General features: G+C 35.7%; 2 protein-coding genes across 2 annotated transcripts; one reads left to right on the top strand and one right to left on the bottom strand.

The window, feature by feature from the left end:
- Positions 1 to 843, top strand: LOC125575790 (protein NRT1/ PTR FAMILY 4.3-like). The gene has a single exon (XM_048734888.1). It carries the CDS (start codon positions 1 to 3, stop codon positions 841 to 843), a length of 843 nt encoding a protein of 280 aa, XP_048590845.1.
- An 18,129-nt stretch (positions 844 to 18,972) lies between these two features.
- On the bottom strand, positions 18,973 to 20,076 carry LOC106373833. Its single transcript, XM_013813955.2, has 2 exons — positions 19,863 to 20,076; positions 18,973 to 19,553 (listed from the first exon to the last, which is right to left on the bottom strand). The coding sequence occupies exons 1-2, from the start codon at positions 20,074 to 20,076 to the stop codon at positions 18,973 to 18,975; spliced, it is 795 nt and encodes a 264-aa protein (XP_013669409.2).
- Positions 20,077 to 26,679: the final 6,603 nt, after the last annotated feature.

Genomic DNA, 26,679 nt, shown 5'->3' on the forward strand with positions numbered 1-26,679 from the left:
ATGGGCAGGTTCTTGGACAAGGCATGCACCAAAATCCAAGACACAAATACAAAGGAAAGTCCATGGAGGCTTTGCACGGTAACCCAAGTAGAGCAGGTCAAAACCCTAATTTCACTTGTCCCAGTCTTCGCAAGCACCATCGTCTTTAACACCATCTTAGCTCAGCTTCAAACATTTTCGGTACAACAAGGAAGTTCCATGAACACTCGTCTGTCAAATTCCTTCCATATTCCTCCGGCTTCACTCCAAGCAATCCCTTACATAATGCTCATCTTCCTTGTCCCTCTCTATGACTCTCTGTTCGTTCCTTTTGCGAGTAAGCTGACGGGACATAGCTCAGGCATTCCTCCATTGACTCGGATAGGAGTTGGACTGTTCCTCTCCACTTTCTCCATGGTTTCAGCTGCCTTGCTTGAAAAGAAACGAAGAGACTCTTCGGTTCTTGACGGCAGAATCTTGAGTATCTTCTGGATCACGCCACAGTTCTTGATCTTTGGGATCTCCGAGATGTTTACTGCCGTTGGATTAATCGAGTTCTTTTACAAACAAACTACAATGGGCATGGAGTCATTCTTGATGTCTTTGACTTACTGTTCGTATTCCTTTGGTTTTTACTTTAGCTCGCTGCTCGTTTCGCTCGTGAATAAGATTACTTCCACGTCTGCTGACTCCAAAGGGTGGCTCGGGGAGAACGATCTGAACAAGGACAGACTCGATCTGTTTTACTGGCTTTTAGCGGTTCTTAGTCTACTGAACTTTATTAGCTATCTCTTTTGGTCTCGTTGGAACATTAAGTCTTTGAGAAACAACAACTCTAATGTGGTGGGGGATGAGAAAATTTAGCTTAATGCATAATGTGTAGTGCAATACATATCATACATATCCAGCATATAATTAATATGAATACATTATTATGTTAATCCTTTGCTTTTGTAGTCCACCTCTCTCCTTGTACTCTTTTTTTCTAGAAGCTCAATATGACATTGCCTCCTCTTTGTTTTCCATAACGTGTTTTATACATGTTAGATTATTATGTTAAATAGAAATCCAAAACAACTTTTAGGATTAAAGTTATCATATTTAATTAAATCGAGTTTGGTAACACCATATAAGTGCTTAAAATTAGTCGTTAACATGATTTTTTTACCGAAAGGTAGAAGATCATATTTAAAAGTTACACTGTTACTCTTATGAATGCTGTTAAAAAAACAACCTCTTATGAATAAATAAGAAATTAGAAAAGCAGGATATATCTATTTTCTCTCACTGACATCTCTATATGTACATGATATATATAATATGTATATTAACACAACATATAAATTTCATGTTATATGAATACAATTATGAGCAAATTATTAAAATATATTTGTATTATTATTTCATGACTAATATGTATATACAAAAGGTATATATATTTTTTTTTTGTCATCAACTTTTACAGACTCATATTGACTTTGTAAACTAAACTGAGTGATCTGGATCCATGTGAACGATAAAAGAAAATTAATGAGGATGTTTGGTGGTTTCATGTGATATTTGGTCTTGTTCCAAAGCAAATTAACTTTTTAATATAGTTTCTGTTAGCAAGCTTTGAATTGCATATAATGAGGATGTGTGCTCGGATGTTCAGTCTAGGGTCTTGGAACTTCGAATGGCCATATATAGACATCAAAATAATTACAGCTCATCAAACTAGATAGTCGGTGCAAGAGAGAAAGTGATTAGAAATTGTATATATTCATTAGGCTACCAGCCATTAAGTCTCATTTGTGCGATTCGTGTGATATGATGTAAACAGTTGTGGGTTAATTCCGACAAAGCCACCATTTCTACTCCTAAACTCCGTTTGATTTTGAAGCTCTGTGTTTTTACAAACTTGATTTCCACTTGTTTTTGGTAAACTGTTCTTTACTGATAGATAAAATTTACAGTTTAACAACTATGCCCATTTGTATTTTATGTTTGTTTAACAAATTACATATACTTATATCGCTGTATAATTGAATATATCTTGTATTTTTATTTTTTATGAAAGCCAAAATAATTCGACCGTAAGACTATCTTTTACTCTCATTAATTTTCAGACTGTATGACCATACAAGTCGACCTAGCCTAAAGGCTAAGCAAATCTAGGAATCTAATTTTTCTCCATTCTAGGTAACCAAACTTATTAAAGTTTTAACTGGACTAAATTTGTATGGGAATGGTATAAGGATAAAAATACATCGAATGTTTAACACTAAAATATTACGGAATCATTGTCACAGTACACAAACAGGAAACACAACACCAACATTTTCTTTCCCACAAAAGTAATCTCCGTAATTTAAAAAAGAGAGAGAGAAAAAAAAAAGAGGAACACGATGAAAAGTGATGGATTTGTCATTTGTCTTCAATGATGTTCTCAATTTGGACACAATCTAATAGTAGGAAACATGTCTGAAACATGTTTTGTGTTAAAGATTGGCTCCTCCTCCCTTTAGACACTATGTATCAATAGTTTCTCTATATTTAACGGTACTTTACTCAGTAGTGGTTAAAATGTTTCATCAAGTTGTTTCCCATTTTTATGGCATTGGTACAATCTTCCACTCAATACAGTTCTTCAACTCTGGAGTTATTACAAGAAGTGGGTTTCATAATTTGAGATGCCTTTCTACAATTTTCCTGCCGCTCTTGAGTTTGTGAAGTGCGAATTTTATTATTTGTATAGTAATATTTTCTTTACGAGCGAATTTAACAGTGAATATCCCATCTTTAAAGTATGTCTATAAGAACATAGAGACATCAAATCTTCTGGAACCCTAATGAATCATATTTTTATTTACGGGATTATGATATTCTCCAATAAAATGTACAGTTAATGAATTACTCCCAAAGTAACTCCATATATCATATATTGCCCGTATATGGAGTGTTACTAATCTAATCTTTCTAATTGTTTACCATGCGTTTGATGTTTATATGTACATAATTAAAGAAAATTTTATACAATCTTCATTTTTTCTTCTACGATTAAGATGTTTAGTGAATCTGTGATGCTCATTTAGCAACTTGCAATAGTCCTTAGCTTTCAGTATGTTGTTTGATTGGATTTTACATAATAGTGATAATACATTGGAACATGATACTTTGACTTATCACTAATATCAACGATAAATTTTTGTGCTGACCCCAAAAGGTAATGATGATTATGATAGCTGATTTTTATGTATTTACATATGTCGACTGTACGCACTACAATAAAGCAGCTGATTTGCCAAGGTAAAATTTATAAGGGAAGTATTCCACGCAAATTCGTGATAGATCTCTAAGAAAAACATGACCCATGAGTTCCAGAAAAATATCAAGAGAATTTTTTTTTAAAACGTTACATTCTGTTTTTTTGTTTAAACGGAATGGTCATAAAGTCAAACATAAGTTTATTTGGGCCGTAATTACATGCAAACCCAACTTTAACCCAGAAGCTCATTTGTGTAGAATTTTTTTTTTCACTATCAACTAAAAAGCTTAGTTATGTTGAAAGTTTATAGGTTAGATTTAAGAATTAAACAAAGTAATATAATTAAAATTAGTAATACCAGATAAATTACATAACAATTACTAAGAATAAAATTTTGTAAATTTTGAACTCATAAACAATTTCTATGAGTACAAATAAGTATATTTTAAAACATTAAAAAATCAACAAAATTGTTAATAGATTAGATTATCTTATATAAAATACATAATCTTATAATAAACAAAATTTGACAGAATTTTTAAAAAGAAACAAATCCCGCGCTTTGAAAGCACATGTCAATATCACTAAATTTTAATTATATACCATATAAAGTGTTGGGGTCAAAACCGGTCACGACGGAATCAATGCCTTAAAGTTCTCGGAAAAACAACTCTCGATCGATCCTTGAAAATTAGACATTCCCGGAAAACGGTTAATCAAGTAAAAAACATTTTTTTCGTGGATGCGAACCGAGTGTCGAGAAGAGGATCAGTCTGGATGAGGTCTCAATCGTAAGCAAGGACCGACCACCTCGCCCTAGGGGGATGACCGTCTCAACACGGGTCATCTTTCCCATGGCCAAGGACGACCCACACCGAGGTCACCTCGCCCATGGGCGAGGACGACCCGCACCGAGGTCACCTCGCCCATGGGCGAGGATGACCTGCACCGAGGTCACCTCGCCAATGGGCGAGGACCGATCTCCTGTCCCGAAACCGTGCATCCTCGTCTAAGTTCCCGTAACACAATCCACGGGCCCTTGGACGCAATACCCATGTCTTGTCTCGTATAGGGTTATCAAAGAAAGACTTCGAGAAAAGTTATAAAAACTTGGTCGTCGAAACGGATTCCTGCCTGCTGTATAAAACGGTTATGGTTAGTTTAAACACCAGTTGCCTTAACTATACGGGGAATTGGAATCCTTTCGGAAAAACCAACGGCTGTTTCTTAGGAAAAATTGTAAAAACGTCCAAGTCCCAAAACAGCCCAAAAAGGGCCTGAACCGCGGCTAAACGGCCCACTTACGATTTTAGAACAGGATTGAGCCCAAGGCTGATATGTGGGTCTATTTTTTATTCACAGGAAAAGATAAATGTCAAGTTTTCGAAGATAATCATAAAGGGTGACGAAAAATGGAAAAGCCCATCTCGCGACGAATCCGGCCCAGGAAAAGGTGCAAACCGACCTAGAGAGAGTATATAAGGAGGGCTTAAGGCGAGGAGCAAGGGAGAGCTTTTTGGGAGCTTTTAAAGAGAAAACTTAATACTTAGAGCAATTTAGGTATTTTTCCGTTTTTACTATCGAGCTGCGACTCTACTATGTTAGAACTTAGGTGGCTAGACTAGCGAACGTACCGACAGCTCTCGAAGCCTAGGATCTTACCTGTTGTTCACGCTCAAACGCGAATTCGGAAATAAGACCTCTTTGTTCTCTTTTCGCTCTTTTACGATTTATTACTTTCGACTCTTTCATATTGATTGTGTTGTGCGTGGCCCAGCAGATAACCGGGACCTTCAGGGAAGGCTAGGTTATCTTGGCTTTCCTCCAATTAACAAATCTCGACGGTGTGAATTCCGGTTCCCACATAAAGTAAATAAAATGTTTGTTTTGATTTAATTACCAGAAACATGACCGTAAATAAATGAAATGTCTTGGTTTTGATTTATGTGCATACGCTAATGTATATATTTTTATCGATACAAAATATTTTTTTAAATAGGTCGTTTTTAATATGTTATTTGATCCTCATAATCCCAGAGATACACTTTCTTCAAATCGAAATGATTTTAAATATTGGAAGCACTATATATATATTATTTCATTCAGATTAAATATTTTAGTCTTGATTTTTATTCCTAAATTTTTTTTAGTGAAATATCATGACAAGATTTCGATCACCTCTTTTTGAGTTTGTTCGAAGAATGAGAGATTTAATTGTTCTTCTCATTTTTGTTTCTCCCTAATACCTTATCTAGCTGTTATAATTGTAAAAATGAGAGATTTGAACTATTTACTATAACTTTTCTTGTTTATCATTTAATAAATCAAACAGCTCTGAAGCCAATCACATTGAGTTGTAGATTGATATAGTTAACCTTCAGTGCACTTATATATAATATATAGCTAGAGTTGAAAGTCTTAGTTTATACATAGTTTATATATATATATATATATATATATATATTATCGATATACTCTTAAGTAACTAAACCTCAAAAACGTAGGTTAATAAAATAAGTAATTTGTTTTATTGTTCAAAAAATAGATAATTTTTAAACCGAATAGGTGAATATATACTAAACATACATTTATATTTTGAGTTTGCACTTATATTTGATAACAGCTTGATATATTAAATTTGAAAACTAACCTCTGAATAGAGTTTACCGGTAATTTTCTTCAAAATTTTAATTCTTAGATATGTATCTGGAGTGGAACTAACTTTTACAGGTGTCCATCTTCTTAAATTGACACTTATGTAATTCACCGAATTCACATAAGAAATTTAAAAAGAAAAAAACTCATATCACTAACACAGAAATGAGAACATAAGCACGATTTTATAGAGGTAGAAAATTAAATCACTTATTCAGAGTCAATAGTAAACAAATCGATAGCAGAAAACCTAATCTTCTTTTGTCATTTTAAAATTGATATTGCCTATCTTGATTTTCTGATTTGTGTTAATCGTACAATTTAATTCTATTTTGTGCATATGAAGTCTTAAAAATAACTAAAATGAATTTTAATACGTTAAATTTTCAACGACGATGATATATGTAAGAGACTAACATCAGTATTCGTCATTTTACAATCGATAAAATTTGTAGTGTTGCAAAATGTTAAAATCATTTAATGGATAAACATTAGTATAAATAATTCAGTCGTTATCATCTACTTTGTTATAGTAAAGAAGAAAAAAGAGATACTGGTGTGTTTTATTCTATGAGTAATGAGTATTTTATATAGGATTACAATAGTTTGGAAACAAAGTCTAACTTGAAAAATAAGTAAAGCTTGGAGAATAAGTACATCTAAGACTCGTTATAAACTTATAATATGCATCAACACAATATTCATAACATTTCCCTTTAATGTATATTATGCGCGTGAGATGCTGCCTTGTTAAAAACCTAACCAAGAAAAGTCAAATGGGAAAAACCTTTAATAAATTATTAATAATTTTTTATCTAACCATAATTCAATAAATAATAAAACAGGGGGAAAGTGTCTTTTTCGATCCCTACTATTCTTGTCGTGCCTTGTTATACCCAAACAATAATACTGACTGTTAATAAATTTTAGATAAAAATTAAAGATGTCATCTAATGTGTAATAAAAAAATCCTCTAAAACGTCAAACATAAAAAATGGAGGAAGGATTATATATAATTATGCTAAATCAAAATATAAATATAATCAAAATTTATTTTGCGTATGTCTTTTGGTTTTAATAAATGACCTTCTAAAACTGTTCATACAAAAAAAAATATTTTATTTTTTATACAAAATATCATTGATTGTTCGCCTAACAACAACTCAAACAATAAGAAAATAAATTTATAATATCAAATCATCATATAACATAAAAGTTAATAAACTTTATATTAAAAACTGAAACATTATCTAATTTGAAAAAAAATACGGAAAATTACCACAAATACCACATTCATAGTACCACATTTCATGTATATACTAATCACTTTTACCCTAACTTTTAATGAAGGGTAGAAAACACGTATACCCTTAACTAATCTAGACTTAGGGTTTAGAGTTGATGGGTGTGGTAGATTTTTGGAATATGAAATTTAGGATTCTAATAACTATATTAAAAAATACTTAAAAAATATAAAAAAATTTAGAAAATAGTTTCAAACATAATTTTTGATTTTCAAAAAGAAAATTTGAAAAAAAAATCGAAAAAAATTCGAAAAAAAATTATAAAAAAGTCCGAATTTGAAAAAGTATAATTCGAAAACATCAAAAAAATATTTTTTATTTTTTATTTATTTTATTTTATTTAAATAATGATTTATTATATATATATATATAGAGAACAAGTGTATAGGAGTCTTTTGCCACTTAATGGAGAATGTATTTTTGAAAATGTCCATCTAGTGGTGGTAAAGATAAAAAGTGCTACTATGAAAGTGGTAAACATGAAATTTTCCCAAAAAAATAAATTCTTCTAAAACGCAAAATATTAAAAACAGATGAAGTTTATTATAAGTGTTTTCTGGTCTAGTATTAATAGGTCCTATATGTTTACATTTTTGTTTAGTTATGAGATTATAACTAAAAGATGCCTAATCTTACAAAAATAAAGGGGAAATTTCATGTTTACTACTTTGATGGTACCACTTTTCATCTTGACCACTATTAAAGAGACATTTTCAAAAATACCTTCTTCATTAAGTGACAAAAAACTTTTATACCCTTGTTTTCTCTATATATAATAAATCATTATTTAAATAAAAAATAAAATTTTTTTTTTTATGTTTTCGAATTATTCTTTTCCAAAATCAAACTTTTTTATGATTTTTTTTGAATTTCTTTTTTCAAAATTTTTTTTTGAAGATCGAAAATTTTGTTTGAAACTATTTTTAATTTTTTTAATATTTTTTAAGTATTTAGTTATTAGAATCGAAAATTTTCTTTTTGAAATCAGAAAATTATGTTTGAAACTATTTAAAAAAATCAAAAGTATTTATTTATTAGAATCCTAAATTCTATATTCCAAAAAGTCTACTCCACCCCGCAACTCTAAACATTAGGTCTAAATTAATTAACCTTGTGGGTATAAGTGGCTTTTACCCTTCATTAAAAGTGAAGGTAAAAGTGATTAGTGTAGACATGAAAAGTGATACTATGAATGTGGTATTTGTGGCATTTTCCCAAAAATAAATTGTATTATTGAGTTTCTCTGTTGTTGCTTTTTTTAAAGTAACAAATCACGAATTGTTTTTGCAAATAATAATGAATATTATCAGTACAAAAATTTAAAACAAATTTCACAATTTATTTATAAGATTTAAAAAGCAATATTTATAATTTTTAAAAAGTAGCTATGACATTTTAATTATATATATTAGTAGTGTTTTACGACAAATAAAAGATTTTGATATCATAATATTCAATTTTATTGATAAAATTTTATGTTTAAATCCAAACATATGGTTTTCTAAAAGGGAAAGATTGTTTTTTTAGTCACACATGATAAAAACATATATTGCTATGATTATTAATAAATGTAATGATGTATGAATGGTCTTAATAAGATGTTTCAAATCCATATCTTTCCAAAGTCAATCTACCGCTAAACCATCTCTGTTGTGGTTTTCGATTTCATTTTCCATCTACATGTTTTGACCTACTAACAATAATTTGATATAATGTTTGTATGAAACTATTGATTATGTATTACCTAAATAAAATAACATTGGTCTTTGGAAAATGTTTGGAATACAACTTTTCTTAATTTTGGAAGAGAAACTCTTGGAGCCTATATGGATATTTTGTCTACCATTATTGCTGAAATTTTTATTGCATTATATTTTTTGTAAAAAGCTAATTTATGTAGTGGAGATGTCACATGTTTACCGTCGATGAAGAGAAGAAAAAGCACTACATTTGTTAATTTTTTAGTTTAACTTAGGGATTAAAGAATAAATCTTAGCTCTCATAACCCTAGCCACCGTCTTTTTTTTTTGGTTGTTCAGTCGGAGACTAGCCGCTGTTCTTTCCGCCACCTAACTTCTCACAGCGAGATCTAACAATTACTCTCACCTCCTCACCATTTTTCATCTCCGTCATCTCAGTCACGGCGGAGATACCCCATAAGACCCGTCGTCATCTCCAACAGAAGCATTCAATACACAAAGGAGCCTCTTTCCTCGCCATCAATTCCATCGATTTTGCTTGGAGAAGAAGCCTCTTGCCCTTGTGAGCAACCTACATCCTTTTTGACAGAGATACCCAATTGTAAGTAACTCTGTATTCAGATATTGTCTTGGATGGATTATCATGTCCATTCCCTCCACATTCAACGGACTTTGATAAACCTTCTATATTATTTATCCTCTTACGCAATATTTCTTCTCTGGTCAACCATGGTGGAGGAGGATCTAGAACTGTTTTTCCCCGTGTAAATGCTTGAGTGTTTTTCCTGTAAGGATGATCTTCATCTAAAAACCTTCTGTGGCAATCAAACCAACTATTTTTTCGTCCATTACGTAACCAGAACGCACCTGTCTCATCTTGACAATATGGGCACGCCAACCGACCATGCGTCGTCCAACCTGAAAGCATCCCATACGCTGGAAAATCGCTTATCGTCCACATCAACACTGCTCGCATTATGAATCTTTCTTACCTTGAAATATCATATGCCTCCACACCATCCTTCCATAAACTATGTAATTCTTCAATCAAAGGCTAAAGGTAAATATCTAATCTTTTTGTTGGATGTTTGGGCCCCAGAATTAGCACCGAAAGGTAAAAGAATTCTCTTTTCATACACATTCCCGGAGGCAAATTGAATGGACTTACAATAACGGGCCAAAGGGAATGTGCTTCGCCATTCATACCAATCGGATTAAACTCATCTGTTGATAAGCATAGATAAATATTCCGGCTTTCAGCAGCAAAACTAGGATATAACTCATTAAAGTATTTCCACGCTATGGCATCAGATGGTGATGTATTTCTCCTTCCGGAGTCACATGTTCCTTATGCCACCGCATATTGGAAGCTGTCGCCTCGAGTTGGTATAGACGCTTCAGACGATCTGCAATTGGCAGGTAAAACATTCTCTTTTTTGGTTTGTTATTACCTTTTCCATTCTTCGGGTAATAGCGATCTTCTCCACAAAACCGACAACTGACCAACTTCGCATCTTCTCCTTTCCAAAATAACATACAATTCTTCACGCAAACGTCAATCTTCTGTACGGGTAACCCAAGCACTCGTGTCAGTTTCTTTGTCTTATAATATGTTGCTGGAGCTTTATTTGGCTGTGGAAGTATGTTTTTAAATACTTCAGATATCTCATCTACACAAGCTTCTGGTAGATTATAATATGTCTTCACTTTCATCATCCGCGAAGCAAGAGATCATCCGTGAAGCAAGAGACAACTGAGATATTCCCTCTGCACATCCTTCGTAGAGAGGTTGAGTGGCTGCTTCAAATGCTTCAAAAACACTATCATGATATGGTTCCGCTATGCCCATCTCTTCTATAGATTCCAGCATGTAAGGTGGCGCAATGTCTTCTTGTACTTCTGGAATATTCTGATGGTGATCTTCATAAGCATTCTAAGTAGGATTCTCTCACATTTCTTCTTCACCCGTCGAATGATTCGCCCCGGAACTCTCACCAACATCGTAGAATTTCTCTCCATGACTCGTCCAAACATAATAATTTCCCTTAAAACCGTATAAGAATAGATGTCTTGTGACAACTCTTGCTTCTCGTTGCTTCACATTTTTGCATCGAGCACACGGACACAATAAAGTTTCTCTTTCTTTGTAATCAGCTTGATTACACGCATATTGAATAAATGCGTCAATACCTCCGAGAAATGTTTCTGAAACGCAATTACTCCCAGGATCAATCCTTTGATCCATCCATTCTCTAGACTGAAAGTAGAAAGACATTTTGTTTAGAAAATTTGAGTGAAGAACAAAAGTTCTGAATGTTACGGTTGTGTAGTGTATATATGTTACAAAGTAGCCACTCTTTAGCTACGAACAATCCGCGGCTTTTTTAAAATATCACAGCCCAATCGAATCTTTCTCTGCCCCGGACTGAATAAAGTACATATAGCCACGAGATAGCCATGAAAAAACCGTGGCTGTATCTCTTTTCGTCAAACAATTTGACGTAGCAATAACTTTTTGATGTCGGCACAAAAAAACAAAACCTGGCCACTCTTTTCTTAGTGGCAAATTTGTGGCTATATTTGTTTCCACGAATACTTCGTTGCTTTTTGTGGCTAATATAACCACGCTCTTTTTCGTGACTACACCGTGGCTTTATTTAGATTTACCGTGGCTTATTTCGCCTCGTCCTTAAAACGTGGCGATAGCGTGGCTTTTATTTTTTAGCCACGATTTTGTAGTGGCACTTTAGTGGCTATGCGGTAGATTTTTACTAGTGTCCAAGATTTACCCATCTCCAAAGTCGATATATGAGATTTTATTTGGAAATGAGGCCTTGGATGTCGAAGGGCGGTCACGCCAAGCCTCTCAACCGCATCTTGGAGCTTGGGCATCACAGCTTATCTTCAGGGGCCCCACCGTCAGACAGGTTCCGATGGATTCTCTTCCTGATACTGGTAATTCAAAATTGTCTATGTCTGAAGAATGTCCGGCTTTGATGATTGATCCTTCCAGAAAGTCTCGTAAGCAAAGAGCTTACATGTCTTCCCATCAGGCTGCAAGCTTGGCAGATTCCTCAACTCCAGCTTTTGTATTAGAATATGATCTTCGTGATATCTCAAGCGAGTACCATGGACAGCGAAGATGCGGCCCCAAATGCAATCTCTGTAGGTCACCACTCCCACCTACTAAAAGATGAAACTCCAATGGTATGCATTACGCCATATATTCTTCTAAAAGGATTAAATCATCAATGCGAATTCGTTGTTGGGCAGTTCAAGAACTGCTCAACACTGCCTGGAGGGTTAATCAATGGAGTTGCTTCCCGAATTTGGGGAAATAAGTGTGAGATTTCCACTAAATAGGTTGGTGAATCTTCTTACCTCTTTCTGATCCATTCATTTCTGCAAGCCCAAGATATCCACGGAGTGGTTCACCCTATTCAGATATTCAAATACTAGGAAATGGGTGCTAGTGCGAAGAATCTGATATAGAAATGACAGCTTGATATTTGTTTCTCCTTGGAACTCTTCATAAACAATCTCACTTCCTGAAATCAAGAAAATTCCAATCTAGTTGACCCTTAAGAAAATCCCTTTTCAGCTATTTCTATTGAAGGCATTGATCGGGTTGCTTCATGTATTAGAGAACCAATGTTGACTAGAAAGTATTGGTTAGATACTACTTCTATTGGAGACTGCTACATTATCAGCTTGTGTTGAGCGCCATTCAGTAACTATCTATATTAATTCTCAGTCGAGTTGACTGCTACATTATCAGCTTATGTTGCTCAACAAGTGTTACACTCAGCTCAATACTCTCCTAAACAAAGGTACGTTATCTGCTACTCCTATAGAAACAAAGTAGATGCTCCTGCCGTTAGAGAAGTGGTGGATTAATGCCATTGAATCGTTTGAGGAATCTGCCAAAGAGATAGCCTCCTCTGACGCCAGACGCCTTGTCTCTGTCACCTCCTTTCCTGCTGGTAACTTACCCTTGGATGAGGTATTTGCCTCCTCCCTTCCACTTTTTATACATGTTCCAATTTCGTCTTTCGTCTTGGATGGACACTTCCTCCATAGAACTCGAGGAAGTTGACTCATAAAACATTCACTTAAAGCAGCAAAGTTTGAATGGACAGAGGTAGGAAAAGGTAAACAAGGTCGTGGTCATGGTCTTAAACACTAGTACCATAATCCTTGGCCTCATCACCCGATTTCAAATATTCTGCATTATATGAATGTTTCACCATGCAATCTTATTTTCTTTGGTTACAAGTGTGAATCATTTGTATCAAACTTTTGAATTTAAAAAGAAAGATTTTTTTCAAAAACAAATATATATATATATATATATATATATATACATATATATATGTAATTTTTCAGCAATTTAGTGAATTTTAAAAGCAAAACAAAAAATTAGATTTCCACTATATATATATATATAATTGTAGTTGCATGCTTAGGTATAATGGCTTTATTCCAGGCAAGTGAAGCCCAAGGACAACAAGGTTCAAAACGCTTGGATATGAAGTTCTTTTGATTAGATTTTCCATTGATAAGTGTTTGGATTTGATGAGAAAACCAAAGTAGACATGTAAGCAAGTAGCTGAAGCTGTATATCTGATCTTGCCCATTGTAGTATCCAACCATTTCCTTGTCTCAAATCAGAAACAGTAAAAACAAAAAGGTATGTCTAACATACTTTTTCCTTCAGCACCAATGTAGCTGTAGAAAGTACCAAATGGAGTCCATGGATCCCACCAAAAGAAGGTTGAATTTCCATTTCCAATTTGACAAGTCAGCAACTTCAAGGCTTCTGGTTTTAGCTCTAATAACTTCTTAAAATCCCAATAGAACCTCTAGCTCTTCTCATTAAGTGCCCAAAGGAGAGTAAGACATGTACTTAATTCTATCCAACCCTAACATAAAGAGCTAGGACTCTAAAATTCCTCATTTCCAATCCGCCTTTTTTCTTTGGAAAACAATAATCATCCAAGAAATTTTTGTCTCCGATGGGTTGCTTGAAGTACCATTCCACAAAAAAAAACTCGATAGAATATTTATCTTTTTATTACTCGTTTAAAGAGCAAGAAAGAACTGGGCTTGAAGCCCACAAGGCCTGAAATGACTGAATAAAAAAGAGTTAGCCTACAAGCCATACTCAAGAGCCGACTAGTCTAAGAGTTCAGTCTTCTAGTTATTAGTGGAATCAAGGGATCACATCTTCTAATGCTAAATGCTTGGAGCAAAGTGGCATTTCCAAGTAAAGTATACAGAGAGGAGATGGCGATAGAATGAATCTTGATTGCACTGATCCAACATCAGTTTGCTGCGACCGGAACATAACATGGAGGTCTTTTGAATATTCATTCCAAGCCCAAAAATATGCTTGAACTCTGTAAGGACTTGAAGAACTCCCCAGAAAGATGATTCAAAACCTTCCAAAGGTATCAACAAGTCATCGGTAAACATACGCAAGCTTGAGTTCTTTGCCGCCCAGATGATAGTTGACTACTCCAGTTACCAGTTGTCTTATTTAGCATATGGGACAAAACATTCATTATCATCACAAAGAGAACTGGTGAAAGGGGGCCACCTTGCTGCAATCTTGAGTTCCTTTGAAGTTTCCGGAAGTAACCTAGTTAATACTCACTGAGAACGTAGGTGTATACACACAAGCTCCAATCTTCTCAATAAATACCGTTGGAACTTTATAAGCCTGAAGAGTAGGTAGAAGGAAATTACACCCGACAGAATCAAAGGCTATAGAGATATCTACCTTTAGTGTGATTCTACTGTGGATATTGCCTCTGTAATAATATTGCCTCTGTAATATCCCTCGAGAACTTCTGAAGCTAGAAGAACATTTTCCAATAGAAATCAATCATTGACAAAGGCCGCCTGGTTGGGCAAAATGAGATCTGGAAAGATCGCCTTTAGTCTCGCCGTTATTAAACAGAAGATGAGCTTGTATATTGCGTTAATACTTGATGTTTGACATAATTATTCCTGAATCTCCCCAGCTCATGGTCTATTTTGAAGTAGAACCAAAGATGTTACATTAAGAGCGGATGGCATTAAGTGGTCTAAAGAACATAAGGATTTCTCGGGTGAAATATGCACCTATGAATTGTCAACTTGCCTTGAAAAACTCAACCGGGAACCATCAGAACCAGGGTTTTTCTTTGGGTCATTTTAAAAAGACTATTTTTATGGACTCGGTTGTAACTGGCACAAGTAGAGAAGTTAGTTGAGCAGAGAAACATTTCTTCGAGATGAAAGCATGAAAGATCTCTGTTAATTGAGGGAAATGGATTCCCTTAACTGAGCCCAAAATACCAGAGAAATGATTGACTACTAGCTCATGAACCTCTTGCAAAGAAGCTGTTCGAGTTTCATCAAATTTAAGAAGATGTTTGGTAGTGTTTGAAGTATTTCTAGCCATTGTAACCTGATGGAAAAAAGAGTATTACAATCACCATCTCCAAGCCATTTGATTCTAGATCGCTGTTAGCTAATATTTATCATTCATATGAAGGGAAAATGAACATTTTATTCCCCAACTATCGAAAGAGCCATTTCATTTCTAGTTTGTCACCCTCAGGTTAGCTTGTGGGGCTAACCAACTTGGTGCAAAAGGGTTTACAAAGGCTGTATCAGAAGCACGTGATCGGGCACCTTTTGCAAGGCTATCCGCACGAAAATTCAAAGATCTAGGAATATAAGCAACATATATTTCAGAAAATTCTTTGGAAAGAGCTTGTATTTCATCGAGTTTCGAGGCCAGAGCAGGCCAATCTTCTTTCTTTTGGATGAGTTTTACTAGTTGATCACAGTCTGTTTCAAATACCATCTCTCTGCGTCCAAAGTTCAGTATCTCTTACATTGCCCATAGCAAACCTTCAGCTTCCGCCTGTAGTGGTGATTTGATGCATATATTGGTCCTCGCTCCATACAGCATTGGAAAGTCAACGTCCATTAACACAAAGCCACTTCCAGTTATGTCTCTTTCATTTATCCAGGAAGCGTGGCATCTCCATCTGGCCTGAGCGTTTCTCTGCGGGGGACCATTCATATCCATTACCTCAAAACCCAAATCAGTCTCCAAAATCTCCTCTGCACTCTGAGCTATCCTCCAACACTCTGCTTCTTTACTTTCTGTATGCATGGTGTCTAAAGGTGAAATGTCCTTGTTGTTGAAGACCTTTTCATTGCGAGCCTTCCATATGTACCATATAGTCCATGGGAATCCAGCCAACATTTGCGGGTCGACGCCTCATTCCTTTGCTCGCCATAGTAAATAATCTATGTTTGCATAGAGAGATTGGCACGGGAACACACCCGGAACTGTAGGAACAGAGAACAAGGCCCAAGTTTGAAAAGCAGGCGGACATTTAAAGAGCATGTGATTAATAGACTCATACTCAGCTCCACAACGCACGCATGAACTGTCTCTGGTACAGTGACGAGCTTTGAGTTGGCCTGCAGTCGCTATATAACCAGAGACAGCTTGCCATAGAAAGTGTTTTAGCTTTCTCGGCGCTTGAGTCTTGCACACTGCTTTTTCAAGGCCAGTAGTGCTTGGTTCAAACATCGGTGGGGAGGCTTGTTAAAGTCGCAGGTCGCGAGCTACATTGTAACCCGTTTTTACCGTATACAGCCCAGATTTTGAGAAGTCCCAACAAAAACTATCCCTTCGACCTGTCCGGCTAATGTGGATTGATGAGATTATCGGGATGTCACCATTATCAACGAACTCGTTAAGCATCTCCATGTTCCATGTCTGTGAATTAAAGTCTATAAGATGATGTACCCGAAGATCAGAGTCTCTATGGTTATCCTTCCTAGAGGCTGCTCTAGCTGGCGTGGTCGGGAGCCATAAGTCTTCCCACACATTTGTATCATACCCGTTCCCTATCTTCTTCCTCAGGCCCTATTGTAGGATTGGCCATGAGGCCAATAGACTCTTCCAGCCATAGGACGGATTACTCGCATTGTCCACGCTCATAGGATTGGAATGACGGTAATATCGCCCTTTTAGAACACGTGCAAGTAAGGAATTTGGATACTTAAGCAGTCGCCACACTTGTTTTGCTAGCAGAGCTAAATTGAAATCTCTGAAATCTCGGAAGCCTAAGCCACCACATTCAAGTGGGATACATATCTTATCCCATGCTACCCAGTGCAGACCTTTATTATTTTGCTTAGTACTCCACTAGTATCGAGATACTGCACTCGTCAGCTTCTGCATAATACCGTGAGGTAGAAGGTAGCAGGACATAACATATGTAGGAACTGCTTGGGCTATCGACTTAATTTGAACTTCTTTTCCACCTTTGGAGAGGAGTTTAGAAGACCATGAATTTGCTCCATCGTTTAATCGTTCTTGAACGAAGCTGAACACCTGTTTTTTGGAGCCACAAATATTTTCTGGTAGGTCGAGATACATTCCCATTCCACCTTCTTGATTAATAGCAAGCGACCTTTTCAGGTCAGTTTTTAGGGACGCTATGACCTTAGAACCGACCAGAACTGAAGATTTTTCTTTATTCAGTTGTTGTCCTGAGGCTTGTCCGTAGATGTCAATAAGGCGCATCAGCTCTTTGCACTCTTCAACTTCAGCTTTGCAGAAAAAAAAAGAGAATCGTCCGCAAACAGTAAGTGCGATACAGCTGGGCAAGCTCGTGCGATTTTCATTCCATTTAATTTCTTTTCTGGTTTCGCTTGCTTGATCTGCGATATCAGAACCTCCGTGCAAAGAATAAATAGAAATGGCGATAAGGGATCACCCTGTCGTAGTCCACAAGAAGGTGTTATGTTCCCTTTAGCTTCTCCATTAATAAGAACTTGGTATGATACCGAGGAAACACACCGCATAACCAAATGAATCCATCGGGGATCAAATCCCATTTTTCCCTTGAGAATTTTGAGAAAGCTCCATTCCACCCGGTCGTTTGCTTTGCTCATGTTTGTCTTGATGGCTACGTATTTATTTTGGCAGCTCTGGTTCGTACGGAGAGCGTGGAACATCTCTTGAGCTACCATGATGTTGTATGTGATCAGACGTCGAGCCACAAAGGCTGATTGCGTTTCCGATATGAGATCAGGAAGCACTTTTTTCAATCTCGAAGATAGGACTTTTGAGATTATCTTATAACTCACGTTACACAGGCTGATCGGGCGGAACTCTGTCATAGACATGGGTCTATCCGTCTTTGGTATCAAGCAGATATTGGTATAATTCATGCGCTCATCTAGCTCTCCAGACGCAAAAAAGTCTAGTACTGTTTTAATGATATCCTTCCCTATCACCTTCCAGCACCTTTGATAGAAGAGGCTAGTCATACCGTCCGGTCCCGGTGCCTTCTTTGGGTTTATCGCGAAGACCGCTTCTTTGATTTCAGCTTTTGTAGGCGTCGCAGTCAAGAAAATACTCATATAATGGGTAACAGACGCGGTAATATAACGTAAAGCTTCTTCTTTGTCTCCTGGAACTGAAGCCACAAAAAGATCAGTAAAATAGTCTGATGCCAGTTGCTCCAGTCCATCCTCGGTTTCTATCCAATTGCCCATAGAGTCTAGGAGTTTTGTAATCCGGTTACGTGCTCGGCGTTGCTTGGTCTTAGCATGAAAAAAAATTGTATTTCGATCTCATGCTCTTAGCCATAAGGCCCGACGTTTTTGTTTCCAAAACAATTCCTCTTCTCGATATGCTTCTCAGAGCTTCCATTTCAATTCCAGTTCTTCCTCGCTTGAAAAATTATCGTCATTTTGGGCTTGTTCGAGTTGTTGCTTCAATATCTGCTTGATACCAAAGACGGATAGACCCACGTCTATGACAGAGTTCCACCCGATCAGCCTGTGTAACGTGAGTTATAAGATAATCTCAAAAGTCCTATCTTCGAGATTGAAAAAAGTGTTTCCTGATCTCATATCGGAAACGCAATCAGCCTTTGTGGCTCGACGTCTGATCACAGACAACATCAAGGGCTCGTAAGATCAGCAAATGTCGTACAGCTATCTCTCTATATGCTTCACAGAGCTTCCATTTCAATTCCAGTTGTTTTGATGGATTCCGTCTCTTCTATCGAGAGATAGCTGTACGACATTTGCTGATCTTATCAAAGAGCCGAACAGGCTGGCTGGTTTCATGATTCTCCCATCCTTGTTTGACTGTCTCTAAAAACCCCTCCTTCGCAAGCCACCTTCTATCGAACTTAAATCCTCTCCTTCCTGTCGTTTCTTTTGTTTTTATACGGACTAAGATCGGTCTATGATCTGATCCCCATCTCAAGAGGTACTCCACATCAGTGTGGGAAAAAATATGATGCCAATCCTCGTTCCCCACAGCTCGGTCTAGACGGCATTGGACCCTCTCGGATCTTGTTCTACCTGCCCAAGAAAGCTTGTTTCCGGTGTGTGGGAACTCTATCATACCACATGTCGCCAGCATATTTTGAAAGGCAAGGAAAGACGAGTCAGAACGTTTCCTCCCACCTTTCTTCTCTAAGTTACTGGTAATCTCATTAAAGTCTCCCAGCATGAGCCATGCTCCTGATCTTCTTAGGCTGATTCGCATTAGTCTCTCCCACACCATCTCGCGGTATTCAACAACCGGATCACCATACACAAAGGTCATAAAAACCTTATGTCCTTCAATTTTTGCTGCAATATCAATCATTCTTTATTTGAAAACTCAATGCTCACTTCAGCATCATCCATATAGACAAAGCAAGTCCACTGCTTCACCCCAATGGCTCCATGGTGAACAAATTATCATAACCAAATTCAAATTTAAAATCTTGCAAAAAATAAAAATTATTCTTAGTTTCAGAAAGAAAAAGAAAGCGAGGTTTAAAGCATCGATGCAACTCCCAAAGATGTTGCTTTGTCAGGTACGCACCAGCCCCCTGACAGTTCCAAGCTATTGCATTCATATATGAGTACTGGATGGTTTCTGGGACACCATCGAACCTGCTTTTGTCACTGGTTTCCTGCTTTTGTTCGGAAAAGGGTACACCTCATGGCGAGGGAGTTTTGTTGCGTTCCTGTTCTGGAATAGAGCTTCCCGGGGTGGCTTTAGCTGTTTTGGCTTTGGAGACATCCTCCCTCGGTTTGCGAGTTTCCGTGAGGCTGCTGCACCCCTGAGGTCAGGGCTTCTCGATCCTCTCTTCTTCCCCAAAGACATGGCATATGAAGCTTCATTCTTCTCTTTTCGATCTTTGATACCAGCTTTGTGAGTCTTTCCCTGAATTAACGTACATGAGCTCGGCCTTGATGACTCTTTGTTCTTCAGGGTATTCTGGGAGAGACGAGCCATCCTCCTTTTCAGCTTCTTCTGTATTCTCATTATCTGGACTTTCAAAATTCTCTACGGTTTCAAAATTCTCGTCCAAGAGATCATCATCCTCCACCATATCTGCATCCATAGAAAGATCAGCATATTCATCAATACTTTTATTAAGTTCATTCTCCTCTTTATCCACTTCTGAAGCTGTGGGCGACGCCATATTGGTTTCCTTTTCCATGCTTTTTTCTTTTATCAAGTCTGTACGCTCTCCCCCTAGTTCCTTAGGTGGTTTTTGTCCCAGAGACCCTTCATGATTCTTCGAGCCCCTTTGGAGCTCTGAACTGTCCTCTCGGGCTTGGGTCGGAGGGATCACTGTCGGGGTCACCTCTTTTCAAGATGAGGAGTCCAGGATATCCTTCCCTTTCAAAGCTACATATCTTGCTGCGTCTGTGTTTTTGGTAAGCTCGATTCTTCTATTTCTCACATCCCTTACCTCCTCTCTTTCTCTGTTTTTGATAACTGGTCTCCATTCCATATTTTTGGGGGGAGGGGAGCGAGAGTAGCGACCCTTGTAGTAGGGACTATGAGTCGAGCGTCTATAGTTATCAGAGATGGTTCGCTGTGAGTCTGGAGGTGATCTTCTCTTGCCATCTCCTTGTTCTGATTTGTTCCAAGAATCCCGGCTTTATGCTCCTGTCTCTTTTTATTGGGGTCCTTGATTCGCCACTCAGAGGATGAGGCCGTATCTCTGGTCCTCTCTTTGTATCCCACGTGAGAGCTATGCTGGTATGGGTGATACCTCTCCTGATTTTGGGGAAACTCTGACGTATTAGGATTATCCAGTCTGTTCCAGACATTCTTAGAGTGATAGTATCTTCTTTCTTGGATCTTGCCATGCAAGTCACGAGAGTAGTCTTTATCATTGCTCCACTCTCTTCGTGATGAGCTCGATCTATGTATGTCCTTCCGAGGTTCCATTACTCCGGTATCTCGGTTGTAAGATTTTTTCCCTGGGTCTTGTAGACTCTGTCGTTGAGGGAGTGAGAAGGCTTCCCATGTTGCACGTTCTTCAAGTTCTTTCTGTTCGATTCTTAAGACGCGGTTGCATTCTCTTTGTTCTTCATTAAGCTCAGGACAGGTCCCTTCTTCATGAGAGATACGTTTGCACGTGAAGCAATGATGGTGGAGGTCCTCATATTTGATTGTAACTTTCACCACATCTCCATTGTTAAAACCGACCTTACATTCGAACTTTAGAGGGTTATCCCGATTGATGAAAACATGAACCCTACTGCCATCCACATCCGCTTTATCATAAACACCCAGCGCGGTAAGTCTCAATCTTCTTATAATGGCTTGGTACACCGGACACTTCTGCCCAGAACGCCAAAGTATTTGGGAAATCTTCTTTGATGGTAGGTATCCATCTTTCAAGAGAAAAGCTCCATTTATTGAAATGGCATGGACGTCTTTGTAGAACTCTTTCAAGATCTTCCTCATTTTCAAAGTCGAATTGGAATTTTTTGTTCCCTAGGTTTATGCCTCGAACTCTATTCTCAATGTCCCAAATTCGCCGTTTTGGCATGTGTTTCAAGAGCGCTTCTACACTTCTACTGTCGGAATGGAACATCCTCCCAACCAGTGGGAGCTTGAACTTTTCTATTAGGTCCGAGTTATCAAAGGCAGGAACCCTAATGATTTCATCTTCCTCTCCTTGTTTTTGCCTCCTCACCGGACGGTATGTGTCTCCATTGCTACAAGATCCAGCCAGACGGTTCATCAAACCAGCCAAAAGCAAAACGAGACCTTTCCTAGCACGCGAACCGCACCAAAGAGGTGGAAAACTATTTGAGACAAAGTAACGTCGCTGTATGCACTACAGGATGCCGTTAGAGAGAGAGGAGTGTACGGTAGTCTCCCTCTCCTCTTCCGCTTTTTCGGGATTGCTTCACAGATCCAGATCGCCAAGAGCGTCGCCAAAACCCTAACCCTAGGCGGCTCGTATGCATTTGTTCTTCTGATACTTGAAATCCATAAACTCAGGTGATTCCTGACGAGCGAAGAGCATTTCCGGCTAAATGAGGCAAAATACATCATTGAACGTTTTGGATATTGTGAAATACGCACTTGCCAAAAACTATATCAAAGCTATTGGGAAAATGCGAGCCATGAACGATGCAAAGTGGATAAAATATTACTTTTTCTCTGTTTGTTCCTAGTTCCTTCATTGATGGGATACATGTGTTCAAACATGAGAGATTGTGTTGTTATAGTGAGGGTAATAGTAGGAACAAGAACCTGTTTATTGTGTTGTAAGCCTCTCTCTACTATATAAGTTATGCTAATTCTAGGTTCTTTACTTCATTAAAATCATGAAAATCTTACAATTGTCTCAAACATCAACACAAATTAAAAAGAACAATCACATTATCATAGACTCAAATAATTTCCCAAGGCGAGATCTTGATTTGAAGTTTTAGGGTGAAAGAAATAAAGCATTCCTACAAGTAAGCATATCTGGACCAGTCATACAATCCCTACTAAATCAAAGACCTTCACAGTAGAAGAAAATCAGAACCAAGCATTCTTAACTTTTCAAAATCCGAAAACATACTAAAGAAGATCGCTGATCATTAACGTTAATCAGTTCGTATTCAACAAGAGACAAATTATTGCCGTCTTTGACAGTGCAAGATACGGATTATGTGGCTTCGATGCGTCCCCATTTTCAACTTCAAGCCTCATTGTACCTTGAACATGTCTATCCTCGAATTGCCTAGTTGTACAGTTTCTCCAGTTTCATGAGATCGACTATACATACAGCAACAACAACAAAAGTTAATGAATCAAACAAGTAGGCCACATTGAATTCCACAGTTAGTGGTACATACTAACTTTTTTACAGGAAAAACTATTAGTGTTCTGGAATCATGTACCATCCAACATAGAACCAAGCAAATTTCACCAGTACTAATGGCAAGATGATGTACGTTTTACAACTCCCGTCAAATTTTCGGAATGATATCACACCAACATCAAAGACATCCCTACAATGAAGACTAAACACTAATCTTGAGCAGATTTCCACAGTAAATGTGTTCCTATTTTCACACAAGATGATAGCTTTTTGTAATATGTTTATCTCACAAGGCTAGATAGATACATTGAAACCTCTATAAATTAATAATGTTAAGACTACACCAAAACTATAATTTATTTATTAATTTATAGAGATATTAATTTATCGATATACTAATTGAACCAAAAACTCAATTTGGGACTATAAAATTATATTATTTTATTGAGATTTTTAGTGTATATTAATTTATAGAATATTAATTTAAAGGTTATACTGTACATCATCCTAAAAATAATAGAAAAGTGTGAGTAACCTTGATCATTACTACTTACGAGCAGTGAAGAGAACACACCCAGTTTCATCTCTGATGGACACTCAACAATTCGACTAGGCTGAGACAAAGGTATCATAGAACTCGCACAAGCCTTCTTGGTAGTCGATGATCTTCTTACCTTAATTTTGGATTCTTGTTAACGATTCTTGTTCTTCTTAATGTCTTGCCGGATTTTGTCTCCTCTCGCCGGAAGTCACATTCATTCGTCGAAAATCACCTGTGTTTAGGGATTTCAATTTCAGAAGAACAAATGTCTCTATAATGCCCCGTTAATAACTTAACGTCTAACACTTTTATCATTAATTTTCCAAGTCAACATTTAATTTTGGGATTAAAATCGTGCGAACAATATTTCAATATTAAATTTGCTGATTTCAAATAGTTGGAGAATAAAATGCTCATTTCCCTTCATATGAAATTGTAATTTTCTAAATATCTATTATGTGCATTACGGAAACCAAGTATAGAAACTATAGTGATTCTACTTCAGGCATCGCTTGGAGAATGTATTTTCACATGTTGGTTTATTGTAAAAATGTTATAGAGGATCGTTTAGGTAATGTCTACACGCTGAACCCTTAAGAACATGACAATAATTTTAAAAACCATTTACGAAATAATAATATTATTACAATATACTCCTTCCGTTTTGATTTAATTGTCGTTGTAGGAAAAATCTCTGTTTCAAAATAAATGTCGTTTTAGAGTTTCAGTACAAAATTTATTAATAAGATTCTCTACTTTATTTTTCTATTGGTTAAAATATGGTTAGATGTATAGGTAACTGTGTTTTTATGTTGGAAATATACAAAATCATATGTTTTATTAATCTTTGTGTATAAACCTAGAATGATAATTAAAATGAAACATATAGAGTAATAATTAGCTTATTTATAAATTATAGTAGTATTTAATATATTATGCTATAAACACTATTTTGAAATAAAAAAAATATGAATCTTAATTATTTTAAATCATATTTTTATATAATGTGTATATAATATATATATATATATATATATATATATATATATATATATATATATATATATTATTTTGTATGTTTTACCATTTAAATTTAAATAATATCTTAGATTTCCAATTAACCATTCTAAGCACTAGATGTCCATTTAACAGTAAGGTGTTCCTAAATACCACTAATAATAGAGAGATTATGAACCCCAAAAAAGTAACATCGATAAAAGATAAATATTTTGGTAGCCAAAATGTTGCTTTATATCAAAAATTAACTAACGAAAAATACTGATAAACCAAAAAAAAAAAAAGAATATACAATCCTACTATATAAAAGGGACTAAATCCCTCCTTTCTAAGCCGTGCCACATGGGCAAAATATTGTGAACCAACCAAGATGCCATGTCTTCCGGACTAGGCTTGTGTTAAAAAACAAGCTATTTTCAGAGCCCATTCGACCTATCTCGAAGCCCATTCCCGAGCCACTCTCTCATAAGCATAATCCCGTGTTGTAAACATCCCGTGTTAAATTTTTTAAAACACTCATATCTTAGAAATAGTTTAGAAAATATCTTTATATAAATGTATTTTTTCTTGAATAATATTTAATTATAATTTTTTGTATCTTTTTAACTTTTATAATAAATATATTGTTTTCAGATAGCAACAAAATATATATAAGAATTATCTTATTTTTAAAAATTTTGATAATTTTATTATATTATTTTAGAATCAATTATTTAATATTCATATAACATATAAATTTTATATGATTAAAATAATATTCATTTTTAATTATATATAAATTCATCAAGGGTATTGTTTTATTAACACATTAGCGAATCAGTTAGAAATTAATAATAAATCAATAACCTATCTAAAAGTCTAAAACCTAATAAAATATGACAAATAAGAAAAACTAACTAAATTTTAATATAAAATAGAAATTTAATATTACTAAAATAAAATTTATTTTTAATATATATATATAATATTAATTAAGGGTATTTTTAAATTAATAAATTAGTGACTTAGCTAAAAATAAATAATAAATCAATGATTTAGCTAAAACCTAATAAAAACATGACAAGTAAGCAAATTTACTAAAATTATGGATAATATAAAATATGATTGATTCTTTAATACAAAATTAAAATAAGAGTTTTGTTAAATAAAACATAAGTTTGTCGTATCGGTGTTACAAAAAAAACAATCATTAATAGTGTCGTAGGTTTGTAGCAAGAGCCGATATACACGCACCAAATCACCACTGCAAGCGGAAGCTGAAGGTTTGCTATGGGCAATGCAAGTGATACTGAAGTTTGGACACAGAGAGATGGTCTTTCAATCGACTGTGAACAACTGGTTATACTCATTCAAAAGGAGGAAGATTGGCCTGCGTTGGAATCGGAGCTTGACGAAATACAGGCTGTATCCAAAGAATTTTCTGAACTTTCTATTACTCATATTTTAGATCTTTAAAATTCCGTACGAATAGCCTAGCAAAAGGTGTCAGATCACGCGCATCTCAATCAGCTTTTGTAAACTTTTTTGCACCAAGTTGGCTAGCCCCACAAGCTAGCATGAGGATGCCAAAAAAAGAGAATAAAGTTGAAAGTGAAACTAAATATCCCAATGAACAAATTTATCAGAAGTCCATATTTATATGGATGTCTATATGGGACAAACAATTTTTTTTAGACAATTATAGAATATAGTCACGAAAATCAATCGTAAAATATATAATTTAAAAACCATTTAAACAAACCATCAAAATTTTTAATATTACACCGAATAAGTATATAAAGACCAACTATATTCTCTTCATGTATAATGTGTTGTGGTAAGATTCAAAAAAATTAACTTACTTTACAGTAAGGGAAAATTAGATTTTTAATTCCAAATTTACAGTAAAAACATAACATTTTATAAAATATAAACAATTGACATAATAGTACAAAAATATGAAAAAAAAATCAAAATACTATCCGCGCTACGCGCGGACAAGGACCTAGTCAACATTAAAGAAGAGTTAAAAGAGAACACTTAGACAAGGAGTTGAGGAAAAAAAAGTATAACACAGATCACTTCACATAATTGTGAAATTTCGAAA

The sequence above is a fragment of the Brassica napus genome, chromosome A1, assembly GCF_020379485.1.
Source record: "Brassica napus cultivar Da-Ae chromosome A1, Da-Ae, whole genome shotgun sequence".
Taxonomy (NCBI): Eukaryota; Viridiplantae; Streptophyta; class Magnoliopsida; order Brassicales; family Brassicaceae; genus Brassica; species Brassica napus.

Excerpts from the sequence above, each read along its gene's own strand:
- LOC125575790 (XM_048734888.1), top strand. The coding sequence starts at position 1 with ATGGGCAGGTTCTTGGACAAGGCATGCACCAAAATCCAAGACACAAAT.
- LOC106373833 (XM_013813955.2), bottom strand. The coding sequence starts at position 20,076 with ATGTCTTTGGGGAAGAAGAGAGGATCGAGAAGCCCTGACCTCAGGGGT. Across the intron at positions 19,554-19,862 it reads GAAACCAGTGACAAAAGCAG|CAAAAATTGAAGGACATAAG; the intron begins GTTCGATGGTGT and ends TTGATATTGCAG.